The sequence below is a fragment of the Camponotus floridanus genome, unplaced genomic scaffold, assembly GCF_003227725.1.
Source record: "Camponotus floridanus strain SB8 unplaced genomic scaffold, Cflo_v7.5 scaffold187, whole genome shotgun sequence".
Lineage (NCBI taxonomy): Eukaryota > Metazoa > Arthropoda > Insecta > Hymenoptera > Formicidae > Camponotus > Camponotus floridanus.
The window spans coordinates 242336-258461 of NW_020229311.1; the positions used below are offsets into that span (position 1 = coordinate 242336).

A 16126-nucleotide genomic window follows, 5' to 3' on the forward strand; every position below is an offset into this window, starting at 1 on the left:
CGTTTAAATCCTCGATATCAATTTTCAATTTTTCATGTTTATTTTGCTCAATAGCGACTTCAGTTCCGTTGGAAACTTTAGATTTGTCACAACTACTCGAGGAATTGGTCTTATCGAAGTACTTCAACATTTCCTCTGTATTTATCCTGCCGGATAATCTGGGCTTAATATCTAACTTCACCATTTCTATTTCAGATGTGTCTTCAGTGGCTTCGTTTCGTGTCGATTGACGTTTCGAAATCACCTTCTTATTCTCAGTGAAATATTTACTCATTTTCAATCGGGCACTTTCGATCGATAGTGGTCGAAGTTCATTTCCTACGGCTTTGTTCTTTGCCTTTCGTTGCTGCAAGTCACGTTTCAGCTTATCAAACGCATTGTCACAATTCGGAATATTATGCGATTCCAGGGGAACTAATAATTTCGAAGTTTCTAAAAGCAGTTCTTCAAGCTGCATTTCCTGCGTTGGAGATGGCGATGTCACTGTCACTGTTGGGTATACGGACTTTTGTATTTCATCTACGTTAATTTCTTTGTCAGGAATATCACTTATATGAATATTTTTATCATCAACGATAACATTCTTATTTTTGTTCGTAGAATTATTATCCTCACTTTGATTAATTACACAAATATCTTCGTGTACGCCAGTTTCTTCAAGTAAGTCAGATTTCAAATATTCTACCAGATTATCTGAACAATTGCTGCTAGCTGAATTATTATTGGATGGACAGTTTTTATTTTTATTCGAAGACGAAGCGATCACACCCGGTGAATCACCAACATTCAGAATAGTTTCGTTATCAGAAACTTTGAGATCCTTGCTTACTTCAGTGCAAGGTGTAGCATCCGCAAGTGTAATTCTCGCAACCTGTTCCAAACCAGCCTCTTCATTTTGTGCAACAAAACCCTTTTCCAAATTATTTATAGGAAAATCTAACGATTTCTTAATTAAATCATTTGAATTAGAATCATTAACATTTATGCTTAAATCGATAGGATTTGAATTAAAATTTCTCATATCAACATTGACAACATCATTTTGCAAACTATTGCTATCTAATTTGTTATCTGAACTGTTTAAATCAGGCTGAACGTTTTCGTCCACAAAACTTTCGTACTCAGAGCTGCAGTTTTCTTTGTCTAAATAATTGTTTGCAGGAATATTTGTAGAGCAAATTAAAGATCTTTTTGAATTCGAGATACTATCGTCAGCATCGGCCGGTATTGGAGAAAGCGAATTAGTCAGGCGAATTACACTTTCGGAAGTTTGTGGAGCAACATTGAGAGATGTACCATTTTTATCGGCGGAAGTCATAGTGTCCTGATTATGAATACTTAAAGCTAATTCATTAGAAGTTAATGCAACCTCATTGGAAGATTTTAGCGATTCTTTAAGATCGTTTCTGTCAGATAATGATTCATTAGCATTCACATTCATGTTGGATTCCAAGGGTACTATTACTTTAGATTTGAAAGAAATGAGTGATTCTTGAGCTACAGTAGAGTCTATAGAGTCTTGAAAATGTTTCACCTCTGTTTCAGAGCCAGTATCAGTATCGGAGCTGCGTGGTGGTACCTTCAGCCATACCTCTTGCTTTCGGAGTTCTCGAGCGCGTATGTCCTCTTCGTCTTCGGTCGCAGTTCCACTTTCATCATCTAAGAGAAATCAAAAGTTATATAATAATATATGTTATAATATATAAGAAAATAAACTTTGGAATCAGATTTTCGATTAGTAATATGATGATGTATGAACATAAAATTTATAAAACTACAACACAATGAAATATATTAACCCAATAAATATTACTATATTATAATGTTATATAAAAGTAATAAAATGAAATGTTACAAGTAATACATATATACAGGGTGTCCCAAAAGTCCTGGACCGGTCGAATATTTCATAAACTATGCACTTTAGAAAGAAATGTTTCAGACAAAAGTTGTATGGCCATCAGATAGTAGCAATGATTTGACCTTGGAGAGTCGTTTGAAGGTGACATAAAAGTCACCTTCAATTTGTTAAATGGAACCCCCTATTTTTTATTACATGTTCGTGTAGCTAATCTCGAGAGCTTTCCAAAACACTATAATAAAGTATTTCTTCTTTAAGTACTTTTCGAGTTATGAGGCTTGAAATCATTTCTTAATTTTGCATAAACCATAAAATATCTAGTAAAATATTCATTTTTCGATTATCTTACCTTAATACTTTTATGTACAAAATAATGAGAGAAATCAATTGGTGTAAAGAAAACACATAGCTGTTTTAAAAAAAATATGTAATTGTTAATTGCAAATTACATATTTTTTTCATAAAAACAACTATGTGTTTTCTTTACACTAATTGATTCCTCTCATTATTTTGTACATGAAAGTATTAAGCTAAGATAATCGAAAAATGAATATTTTACAAGACATTTTACAGTTTATCTAAAATTAAGAAATGATTTCAAGCCTCATAATTCGGAAAGTACTTAATGAAAACTAACTTAATTATAGTGTTTTGGAAAGCTCTCGACGTGAGCTACCAGAATATTTAATGAAAAATAGGGAGTTCCATTTAAGAAATTGACAGTGATCTTCACGTGACTTTCAAATGACTCTACCATGTCAAATCATTGCCACTATCTGATAGCCCCCTTCCTTGAAGCCATACAACTTTTGTCTGAAACATTTCTTTCTAAAGTGCATAATTTATGAAATATTCGACCGGTCCGGGACTTTTGAGACACCCTATTTATATTGGGTGTTAAAAAAGTCTGGACACGATCGAATATCTCGATAAGGAAGAGTTTTACTAGAAAGTGTTTTAGACAAAAGTTGTATGGCTTCGAGGAGGACATAACATGGTACCATTGGTTTGATCTTGAAGAGTTATTTGAAGGTCACATGAAGATCACCTTCAATTTCTTAAATGGAACCTACTCTCTCTCATTACATATTCTTGTAGCTTATCTCGAGAGCATTTCAAAACACTATAATAAAGTATTTCTTCATTGAGTACTTTTCGAGTTATGAGGCTCGAAATAATTTTTTAATTTTACATAAACCATAAAATATCTAGTAAAATATTCATTTTTCGATTATCTTACCTTAATATTTTTATGTACAAAATAATGAGAGAAATCAATTAATGTAAAGAAAATATGTAGTTATTTTTAAGAAAAAGTATGTAATTGTTAATTGCAATAATATATTATTGTTGTGATGTTGCAAAATAACATGTATGATATATTAGTTTTATATAAAGATAATTTGCGTTATATTATTTGTTATTTCCACGTTATATTCCTACAACAAAATGTATTTATTGAGAAGAAACGAAAACTAAAAACTCTAAGATTATCTATTGATTTTGAATCGATTGAATGATACCTTCGCTAGTGTATTCGTCACTAGAATCTTCATATTCGTTGCTGCCAGTATCCGACTGGCCGATTGTAGTATATGGATGAGAATAGCGCAATGTCCAATTCTTAGCTAACTCGAGAGTTCCTTCAGTTGTTAGTGGCTGATCTATAGCTTCCTCAAATATTTCATCATCTTCATCAGAATCACTGTGTATCAAAATTAAACATTAATATTAAAATATTATTACAACTATGTAATATAAAGAATATTGCATATATATATAAAACTTGCCTCATATCAGAAATATCATCACTAGATCCCATTTCTGCAGTAGAAACACCAAAATTTCTGTCTGTCCATTCATCCTCATCCATTTGACTATGAGCTTCCTCAGGATCTGACATTTCTGCTAGATTTTCAAATTCAATTCTCTCTGGAGTTTGACCACGATCGAGGAGGTCGAGTCCAACAATGCCTTCCAATGGTATTTTAGCCTAATATAAATATGCATATATGTTTATATATATATTTATTAGAATATTATTTTTAAATAGACAGTAAGATTGAAGATTTTCAGTAAAATTTAGATTTTAAAATTCTTTAGAAAGTATTATTTTATTTAGGCTTTTATCTTTAGCGTTTGATGCCTTTTGTTATGTCATTATAAAAAATTATTTGTTGTTATACCTTTTCTGGTGTTTTCAAAGTAATTCCAGCATTAGGTACATTTTCCTTATTCACTAAATTGATTCTCTTCTTTTCTGCTCTAGTCTTCATCGTTCCAGATAATCCAAAGTGTTGAGTACAATAAAAACGGCCTCCATTTTTTTCTCGATCAAACGTATGATTTCCTATGAAATATAAAATTAAAAGAATGTCATAATTATTGCCGATAATATATAATTACAAAAACATAATAAAAATATGTATTATGTAAGTTTTGTGATTAAAACATTGATACAAGTTATATTATAAAAATTTATAAATCAAAAATTTATAAATACTTACAAAGAACATGTAACAACTGTTCAAAAATGTAATTCTCTTGAAATATATTGTTAAATTACACACAAATCTAAGAAATATTTATAAGAATTTTTTGTATTCCTATTTTAGAATTAAGGGTGAAACAATCCTTTAAAAATGTTTATATTTAATTCTAAGCAATTATCATCAAAATGATAATATATAGAAAAGATATTTTAATTAAAATTTTTTTAGTTTTTTATGTGCATCAAAAAATTATTTGAATTTTTCAAAAATCTAATTTTTCATATTTTAATTTTCATACATTTTATAACTATTTTTATGAATTTACAATTTTTTAAATAAAAATCAGAGATTTAATATTATTCATATATGATAAAAATTTCACAAAAATAATAATAGTATATTAAGATAATATAATATAATAATGAACGTATTTTAAAAATATTAGATTTTTGAAAAATCGAGAAATAAAGTACATAAGATCATAAAGTACATAAAAGTTTTGTGTAAACTATTTGTTTTTATATATGTCATTATTTTGATAATTGTTTAAAATCACATATAAATGTTAATTTTTAGGAGTTATTTCATTCCTTAAATCTCAATAAATAGATAAATATAGAAAAATTGAATCTGTTTTGTGTTTTTCAACATATTTTAAGAACATCAACTTTCATCATATAAAAAAAAAATTATATTACAAAATATTTATAGTATACTTTTTGTAATAATTATGTTATTCTTTATATTACTATTTGTAAATATATATAATAGTTTTATCTATATCGATATTTAGCAGTTCGTATTAGTTTTGAAATCGTTATATTAATAAAATGATTATATATAAATTCGTTTTCCTACATTTTTGTAATTACCCAATAAACACTGTTGCAATAATATAACGTGAAGTAACAAATGCAAAATATTTCTATAGTATAAAATATATTAGATGTATTATTTTGTAATATTATAACAATTAATGTAATAGAATATTATTGACTATACTACACAATAAAACTAGATTGACCTAATTCGTGTTCAATTTTTAATCATAAGACGAATATAAAGTCTACAAAGAACAGGTAAGATTAAAAGTATATTTAAAAAGTATATTAAAAGTATAAGATTTAAAGTATTCCTTTTTTGTCATTTTATCCTAATATAATCACAATAAAAGATTTAGAATTTTAAACAGATTATTTGGAATGAAGCAGGTAAATGGAAAATAGTCCATATTACTTATTTGAACACAAAGAAATTTCTATATAAGTTTCTATATAAATCCCAAATTTTATAAATTAAATATATATGTAATTTATTTTATTTAAATAATCTATATATGACCAATATTCTATATGAACCAATTCTATATGGAATATAACGATGTAACGATATATTACATGAATATATGTTACATTTATAACTGGGAAATTATAATTAACCAATATTAATTTATCAATAATTATAACTAATATACAGGATGTATCAGACCACCCGTGCCAGCCGAATATCTCAAAAACCGAGAACGGCAGACAAAAATATTTCGTACAAAAGTTGTAGGGTTTCGAGTAACGCATTACATAAGTAATATTAGTATGACCTTGAATAGCGTTGTCAAGGTCACGTAAAGGTCACCTTCAATTTCTTAAATGGAACCTACTATTTTTCATTGCATATTCTTGTAGCTTATCTCGAGAGCTTTCCAAAACACTATAATAAATTATTTTTCCATGAAGTACTTTTTGAGTTATGAGGCTTGAAGTCATTTCTTAATTTTACATAAACCATAAAAATATCTTGTAAAATATTTTTCGATTATCTTACCTTAATATGTTTATGTACAAAATAATAAGAAGAATCAGTTGGTGTAAAGAAAATATAGAGTTGTTTTTAAGAAAAAATAATAAATGGAATTGTTAATTGCAAATTACATATGTTTTCTTAGAAACAACTATGTGTTTTCTTTACATCAATTGATTCCTCTCATTATTTTGTACATAAAAGTATTAAGGTAAGATAATCGAAAAATGAATATTTTACAAGATATTTTATGGTTTATGTAAAATTAAGAAATTATTTCAAACCTCATAACTCGAAAAGTACTCAATGAAAAAACATTTAAATACAGTGTTTTGGAAAGCTCCCGAAATAAGCTACCAAAATAAGGATATGTAATGAAAAATGGGGGATTCCATTTAAGAAATTGACAGTGATCTTTACGTGACCTTGCCAACGCTATTCAAGGTCATACTACTAATATTAATATTAGTGGTCTAATATTACTATGTAATGCGTTACTCGAAACCCTACAACTTTTATACGAAATATTTTTGTCTGCCGTTCTCGGTTTTTGAGATATTCGGCTGGCACGGGTGGTCTGATACACCCTGTATATATTACTTGTAATTCCGTTTTATTGCTTTTATATAACATTATATCAGTGTTTACTGGGCAATACATTATAAGAAAAATACAAATATTACCTATTCTTAATGAGGTAGAGCAATATTCGCATCGAAAACAACCACGATGAAAGAATTTGCCTTCCGCACTAAGTCTTTCCATTAAATAAACCCTTTTATTGCAAAAGTGGCACATCTCCGAACTTCCTTGCACTGGTAGCACGATGGTGGATTTAGTATTCTATAAATAATAAATTTGCATAAACTAGTATAATAATTATTAATGTTATACTTTTTCATATAAAAAATTGTTAAAATGAGATATTTTTTAATAGTTTTGATAGCAATTCTTATATTATTATTATCACAATAATCAATTATACAACACATGCGAATACATAAACAAGACAGATACATAGAGATATTTCGTAACACTTTGAGATATTTTAAATCATTAAAATATCTCATAATTAAAGTTTTATAAAAAATTTTTCTAGATATAAGTGAAAAGAAACAGGAATCTTGGCTACTATTATGTTTTATATATGTTGCTATTTTCAAAGTTATTTCTATTATTTATAAATTGTTAAAAATCTATATTTTTCAAATATTATTTTAATGTTAATATTTATAATTTTCATAAATAAAAATTTGGTTTGCATATAATAAACAATTCTGCAAAATTCTAAAAAAAATTAGTTTATCATATTAAATCATGAAGCTTTAAATATCACACACTTAAATAAAACAAACTCTTTTGCTCTTCTTGTAACTACAAAGAGAAAGGATGGTTGTAAATTGTCGGCTATAAAACATAGGTTTTTTTATATTAATTTTAGCTAATTTCTTTTATCTATAGAGTAGTAATTAATCCTAATGCTGCTTTATAAAATTATAATTCCATTATATACTGACGTAAGAAAGAGATTCTTAAATAATTTTATACATTTAATTTCTTAAAGATAAATAAATAAAGCTATCATAAAAGTATAAATACAAATACAAATGCATATATACAGATTCTCCATCGTCGTGTCATCATTGACTCTAAATTATAAACAAAATACGGCATAATATTTATTTTGAATTATATGCATATATATGCATATACACGAATATTGACGTATTATTATTTCTAGATATTATTTAAGATAAAAAATATTTTCTATAAAAATTTTTATTGAACTGTAATAAAATAGGAATAAAATTCTGCAATAGAAAAATAAATTTTTATTTAAAAAATAAAAACTAAATTAATTAAGTACTATCTATGGAAAAAAAAATAAAATTATATCTCTGACCCTCTAATTTTCTATCTAAAAGAATCTTTCATAAACTTCAATTCAGTGCTTCAATTGTTTGAGATATTAGTTATTAAAACAGATCCATCATGTATATAACTTTTGTTAATCTCAGTAATTCTAATTATAATTTATAAATAATTATTTCAGTCACGATATGCACGATTAATCTTGAATACTATTTTGTAAATAATTCATATTTATAAAATAATAAATTTAATTAATTGATTTAAAGAATATAATCTAACTATTTCTTCAAAAATACAATCTTATTATTAATATTAACTGACTTGCATCTTTCTTAAAAGATTTCATAATTAAGAATTAAGAGTTCTTGTTATAAGTTAATCAATATATATGCATAAGATACACAAAACAGACACCTATATACCAACAAATATAAATTCTAATATTGCGTGGATCATTTTCCTATGGAGATCGTAAAGATCGTATTTACCGATTTCTGTAGTTTGGGTTCCGTATCCTGATTTTTATTCGAAAATTGCTCAGCCATGGCTGAAACTTTATTGTGTCCGAGCGCGCTACCCTCTCGGATCTTCTTGCCTATATTCTTCAGGGTATTGTCTATGTCAGCGTACTTACTGTAGGTGTCCCTTTGATCGTTGCCCCGCTTCTCCATCTTGATCTGCCGAGCTAAAAACTGAATGAAACATATACACATCTAAAAAAGTGCGAAAACGTCAGTGCTATTGCGTGTTTCTTTGCCAACCTGCTCGCGACTCCACTTCGGTACTCTCTCTACACGATCATGACGAATGCCGCGGCCCATCTTGTTCTCTTCGATTTTTTTTTCGATTTCTTTTACGTTCCAGTCCGTCTTTTCGATCTTACCTTTATATACAATAGTATCTTATTATTCGATGTAACATGCCATTAGTTGATTTAATACGTAAACAGTGTTTGCTGGTATCCAGATAAAATTATCTAGATAATTATCTAGATAAAGAAATGGGTCATCTTCATCTTTAACTAGATGAAGAAATACAAAGTATCTTTATCTTTATCTTAGATAAAAAATGTCATCTTATCTAAAAATTATCTAAGATGACGTTTTCATTATGCAAAAGAGTTTTCCAGATAAGCTTCTAAAAATCTATCTAAAATATCTAAAATATATTTTTTATTTGGAAAAAATATTACAAATATACTTTATCTTGTACTTGTTTTACTTAAATTTATGCAATGCATTAATGTATATTTTATAAAAATGATATATGTATTATTACACATTGATTATTATAATATTAATATATTATAAATATATTATAAATATATTATAAATATATTATAAATATAAATTAATAAATAAATATTTATCATATCATATATTTATATACCTTTTTGTTATTATTTAAATATTCTTTAGGAAGAGAGAAAGAATATGTGTTTATGATTTTAATATCCTATTTATAATCTGCATCACATTTTTTATAAATATTTATAGTCTTATAAAATAAACAAAAATATCTAAATAATTATCTAGATTATTGCAATAATCATCTCATTTTTTATCTAGATTAAGTAAAAGCAAAATCATCTTTATCTCATCTAAGATAAATTTACGGGTTTTTATCTTTATCTTTATCTAGATAATTTTGAAATTATCTACAGCAAACACTGTACGTAAATAAATAAATTTTAGTAAATTACCCAGTAAACATTGTTTGCGGTAATAATATGAAAGTAACAAATAATATAAATTATCTATATGATATAAATATGGAAGTAACAAATAATATAAATTATCTACAGGGTGGGCCATTTTAAGTGATCCACTTAAATATTTCGGAAAATAATGAAAAATCAAAAAAATGTTTCAGATAAAAGTTGTATGGCTTGAAGGGGGCCATCAGATAGTGGCAATGATTTGACCTTGGAGAGTCATTTGAAGATGACGTAAAGGTAACCTTCAATTTCTTAAATGGAACTCCCTATTTTTTATTACATATTCGTAGCTTATCTCGAGAGCTTTCCAAAACAATAAAGTATTTCTTCATTGAGTACTTTTCGAGTTATGAGGCTTGAAATCATTTCTTAATTTTGCATAAACCATAAAATATCTAGTAAAATATTCATTTTTACATTATCTTACATTAATACTTTTATGTACAAAATAATGAGAGAAATCAATTGGTGTAAAGAGAACACATAGTTGTTTTTAAAAAAAATATGTAATTGTTAATTGCAAATTACATATTTTTTTCTTAAAAACAACTATGTTTTTTCTTTACCTTCCTAACTCATTGATTCCTCTCATTATTTTGTACGTAAAAGTATTAAAACAAGATAACCGAAAAATGAATATTTTACAAGATATTTTACGGTTTATGTAAAATTAAGAAATGATTTCAAGCCTCATAATTCGAAAAGTACTTAATGAAAACTAACTTAATTATAGTGTTTTGGAAAACTCTCGACGTGAACTACACGAATATTTAATAAAAAATAGGGAGTTCCATTTAAGAAATTGACGGTTGACTTCACGTGACTTTCAAATGACTCTCCCATGGCAATCATTACTACTATCTGATGGCCCCCTTCAAGCCATACAACTTTTGTCTGAAACATTTCTTTCTAAAGTGCATAGTTTATGAAATATTCGACCGGTCCGGGACTTTTGGGACACCCTGTATAACAAATATGTAAGAAGCGAAGTTGTAGGGTTTATAAAATCTAAAAAAATCTAAAAATTAAAATTTGTTTACCAACAAGATTTGGAAACATTTCGGCGTCACATAAAAATATGATAAAAATTAAAATGAAAAATGATATAAAAAATAATAATAATAAAGGTATCCATTTAAAAATTCACTTTGACTTTTATATTTATATAATTTTATATTTACTTTTATATAAACTTTTATATTTATATAATTTAGAGAACTTCACTCAAAGTCAAATTATTAATCATCCATAGATTTTCTAAATTTAAACTCCACACAACTTTGTTTCTTATATATTATTTATTACAAATAGTTGTTTTCGAGATATTTTAGCGTTGCCGAATTTTTGAAAGATTCTGTATAACTGTAGATATAAAAAAAACTATATTGGAATTAGATAAAGAAAATAAAAATTAAAAATGTGCACAAACCGATGGCGCGTAAAAGATCTCTGGGTTTTTTCTCGGAGGATGTTGTCCCTTTTAATTTGTCTTCAAAATCTTTTATTTTGCCCGAAAATTCTTCGTCCACATTACCTCTTTCGTAACCGATGTGTATCTTAGGTTGTCTGTCCTAGGAATAATTGGTAAATTAATAATCTTTCACAAACGCAAATAAAAATCACACGAAATACCACAAATAATGCAAACAAATATCGCCGATATTTCACAAAGAGCAATATTAATATAGATAGTTTATCGAAAAGTTCAGATTATTATTATATATAAGAGTAATTATAAAGCAGCGTTTTCCAACGAATTCAAAAATTGAATCTTTCATCAGATTTTTCATCCAATTTTTTTTATTATCAAAGCTTGTCTAAAAATTAATAAACTTTTGAAAAATTAAGTAAAAAAATTAATAAACTTTTGGAAAATTAAGTAAAAAAATAAATTTTAACAGGACTAATAGATAATATTAATTCGAAAAAATTAAGCTAACTAGATTAAATATTATTAAATATTTATTTTAAATTTAATATGACAGTAGTCGAGATGTCAGGTGATAGGATATAAGTCTACCCAAACTTTCAAATTATTAATAGATTTAAAATACAGATAATGCGATTGATCATCAATCAATATAATTACACTGAAATCACCTATTTTTAAAGTCAATTAGAACTGCATAATTAAATCACTTATGTGTTTTTATAGTAAAAGCAAACACAAAAATTTTTATTTCTCAACTTTTATTTTTCGGATTTAATGTAGCACTTGGCATTTGAATCATTATATATATGTGAGCAATATATTTAATAAAATTTAAAAAAGGATGTAATATAGAAATTAATATTTGCATAAAAATATAAATTTACTCATATTCATACATTTTCTTTCTGGTTGATTTATATTTGTATAAAATATGTTATTAAATTTATATATTATTAATATATTATTTATATATTATTAAATATATTACTAAAAAAACTAATTCTAAAAATTCTATGTACATGTGTATATTTTTACTTAAAAAATATCTGTTTGGCAAAAGATCCAAAATGGAAAAAAAAGTCATGTAAATCTTCTTTTCTAACCAAAATAATTATTTACAAAATTGGAACTTTTTAGCCAAGATAATAGTTATTTGTTAAAATAAAATTAAAAAATATTTATACAATATACGGATCAAAAATATATCACCTTTTTTGAGGATAACTTAATTCAAAGTGTATATATTTAATTAATTTTTCTTAAGTTGCTGTGTTCATTATTTAATAAAAAGTCTATTATTAAGTAATCTATACACCTATTATTAAAATATGTGACTAGACAGAAATATACACACTTTGAATTAAGTTATTCACTTTAGTTAAGTTATTCTCAAAAAACATAAAAGTGATATATTTTTGGCCGGTACTGTAGATTAATAGCATAGAAAATTACTGAAATCATAAAAAAAAACCAAACATGTTAAAAATTATTATTTTCGTTGATGGACAGCAAATCATATCAAATAAGATCTACTCAAATCTTATAAAAGCATTCTCTGATTCTTCAGACTTTTTGTTCAAAATTTCAGATAAAGAGAATTTTTTTAAGGACTTTTTGAATGCAATTCTAAAATAGGTTTTCTATTATGTGTGTTTTCTAATACTTTTCATATAAAGGAACAGGCTATTTAAATTTCATAAATGCTAGATTTAAAATATACTAAAAATTGAATAAGTATTGTAAAATAAATATTTTTCATCTGCATAACATTTTTATTTTTTACTAAAAGTTATAATAAAAAACATAATTTATTAAAAAAATTCTCCGAGTTCCAAAAAATTTCATGAATTTTTACATTTTTCCAAATATAAAAAAATTATGTTAAATTTCCTAAGAATTCTAGGCAATCAATATTTTTCGAAGAAACAGATTTGAATAAAATTCGAAAATGAAAGAATGTTTAACTTACTTTCAGGAATAATATAAGTCATGTACAATATATATTAATCCGAGATAAATACGTTGAGATTGAACTATGATAATGATGGCAATAATATCTTAAATAGAAATTTTTATATTAATAGAAAAATACAAAATTTTTGAAAATTTTTCATATATTTTTTTTATCCCTGTTCATAATATATAAAATTTATAATATATAAAACAATACGACATTTTTGTTGTATTAGAGATCAAAGTTGTCGATAAAAAATTATTAAGTAAGATTGTGATTCAATCGTTCCTCAAATTCGATAATCTTAATCGATAAAATACTCGCAATAATATTGCTGCGAGATAGAGATGTGCGAATCAAAGATTTTTTATATCGAATCGAATCGAATCAAATCAATACAATTTTATTGGAATTAAATCGAATTAAAATCAATTAAATTTAATCAATACAATTTTATTGGAATTAAATCGAATTAAAATCAATTAAATTTAAATCAAGTTAAATCGAATTAAATTGTAAAGTAGTGACTAATAATTATTGTGAGATAATAATTATTGTATTATGTAATTATATACAGGGTGTCCCAAAAGTCCCGGACCGGTCGAATATTTCATAAACTATGCACATTAGAAAGAAATGTTTCAGACAAAAGTTGCATGGCTTGAAGGGGGCCATCAGATAGTGGCAATGATTTGACATGGGAAAGTCATTTGAAAATCACGTGAAGATCATCATCAATTTTTTAAATGGAACTCCCTATTTTTTATGAAATATTCTGGTAGCTCATGTCGAGAGCTTTCCAAAACACTATAATTAAGTTAGTTTTCAAGTACTTTCCGAATTATGAGGCTTGAAATCATTTCTTAATTTTACATAAACCGTAAAATATCTTGTAAAATATTCATTTTTCGATTATCTTAGCTTAATACTTTCATGTACAAAATAATGAGAGGAATCAATGGGTGTAAAGAAAAAACATAGTTGTTTTTATGAAAAAAATATGTAATTTGCAATTAACATATTTTTTTTTAAATTTTTAACAATTACATATTTTTTTTTAAATAACTATGTGTTTTCTTTCACCAAATAATTCCTCTCATTATTTTGTACATAAAAGTATTAAGGTAAGATAATCGAAAAATGAATATTTTACTAGATATTTTATGGTTTATGTAAAATTAAGAAATAATTTCAAGCCTCATAACTCGAAAAGTACTCAAAGAAGAAATACTTTATTATAGTGTTTTGGAAAGCTCTCGAGATAAGCTACACGAATATGTAATAAAAAATAGGGAGTTCCATTTAAGAAATTGACGGTGATCTTTACGTGACTTTCAAATGACTCTCCCATGTCAAATCATTGCCACTATCTGATAGCTCCCTTCAAGCCATACAACTCTTGTCTGAAACATTTCTTTCTAAAGTTCATAGTTTATGAAATATTCGACCGGCCCGGGACTTTTGGGACATCCTGCATAAAGTTAGTAAGAGAAGAATTTAAAGATTTTAAAAAAGACAATATCTGTTGTATGACATTAATTTTAAATTGAGGTATACATGTGTATGTGTATATATAATTGTATAATATTAATGTCTGAAATGTAGACACACTACTGTGTTTCTTGATTATTTTAGTGGTTAGTGGGACGAATTTAATGACATATGTTACAAGATTATTTGAGATCAGTCATTCAAACAAAAAAAACATTTATGTTACTAACTTTTAAAATTAATTTTTTCGAAAACAAAACACTTTATAAAATAAGTTTAGCCTACATTTTCGACTTATTTTTTATATAATATTATTATTTCCTCGATTATATTAGGGATCCTTTGTATATAGAATTTCTAGAATAATATTTAAACATTTAAAAAAAAAAGATTCAATAACTTTTTTTTAAATTCAATATTTAAATAACATAATTTAAGCACTGCAGGCACGTACATAATATAGACCTAAATTAGTTATATTAATTAAATTACACATAAGAAGAAAGGAAAATCTATTACTTTGAAAACATAATTAAAAATTTCGTAATTATTTTGAAATTAAAGATATAGATTTTTATTTCAAGTTTTAATTCCCCTTAAATTCAAAAATGTAATATAAAAATAATGCAATTCAAATAATTAATCTCTCAACTAAAATAAAAATGAAATAAATAAAAAATAACTATTATATAATAATATATAAATATATATAATAATTATATATAATATATATTATATATATAACTAATTATTTTGAAATTAAAGATATAGATTTTGATTTCAAATTTTAATTCCCTTTAAATTCAAAAATGTAATATAAAAATAATGCAATTCAAATAATTAATCTCTCAACTAAAATAAAAATTAAATAAATAAAAGTCGGAAATGTAGACTTTTATTATTCCAAAAATGTTATTAAGCGTCATATTAATCAAAAATACTTAATAACGAACGCAATTTATTTTTTTTTTTTTTCAAACAAGTTTAATTAGTCAATAGTAGCTATGCTATCATGCCGAGCATCTTTTAAAATATGTTGTTATTTTTAACATCAAAAAAACATAGATTTTTTTGGTAAATAGAGAAAAAAACATTCATCTGCACTCATGATCAATCTCTAGCTTACTGGGTAGAGTATTTTCTGTTCTAGATCTTTTACTCTGTCCTTAAAATCTGGTGCAGTTTGACGGTATAAGAAAATCGAATAATCCTCAAATGGCCCGTCTTTCTCGTGTTTTGCATTGGCTTGTAGCATTTGCATACTTTTGTAGAATTGTTGCGTTGCCATCTTGCGCAAATATTGCCGCCTCTTCATGCGTTCGATTCGATGCTTTTCGATCTCATCGAGTCTTTTCTGTCTCTCATCCTTCATTATGAGTTTAGAATTGTCATTAGTCGAAATTGACCAATTTCGTAAATTGTAAATGCTAATATTTTTTTTTATAGCAAAGCATACTATTATTACATTTCGAATTATGCTACTGCAAAATAGCATAAAGCAACGATGAAA

At 25.8% G+C, this 16126-nt stretch overlaps 1 protein-coding gene across 8 annotated transcripts in view; it reads right to left on the reverse strand.

Annotated features, from left to right (window-relative positions):
- LOC105257878 (F-actin-monooxygenase Mical) overlaps positions 1-16126 on the reverse strand; it is a 64733-nt gene that overhangs the window by 23962 nt on the left and 24645 nt on the right. For 4 of the 8 annotated variants that reach the window (XR_003122643.1, XM_025407747.1, XM_025407748.1 and 1 more), the window contains exons 11-19: positions 15743-15982; positions 11169-11310; positions 8784-8905; positions 8511-8735; positions 6834-6993; positions 4048-4211; positions 3652-3854; positions 3385-3566; positions 1535-1659 (exon numbers count right to left, since the gene is read on the reverse strand). Coding sequence is in view for 7 of the 8 variants with exons in the window: in XM_025407747.1 (XP_025263532.1) it covers positions 1535-1659; positions 3385-3566; positions 3652-3854; positions 4048-4211; positions 6834-6993; positions 8511-8735; positions 8784-8905; positions 11169-11310; positions 15743-15982 (1563 nt within the window). In the remaining variant the exon portion in view is untranslated. The remainder of the gene's footprint in view (positions 1-1534; positions 1660-3384; positions 3567-3651; positions 3855-4047; positions 4212-6833; positions 6994-8510; positions 8736-8783; positions 8906-11168; positions 11311-15742; positions 15983-16126) is intronic. The other 4 variants (XM_025407752.1, XM_025407749.1, XM_025407751.1 and 1 more) reach the window with 3 other exon arrangements.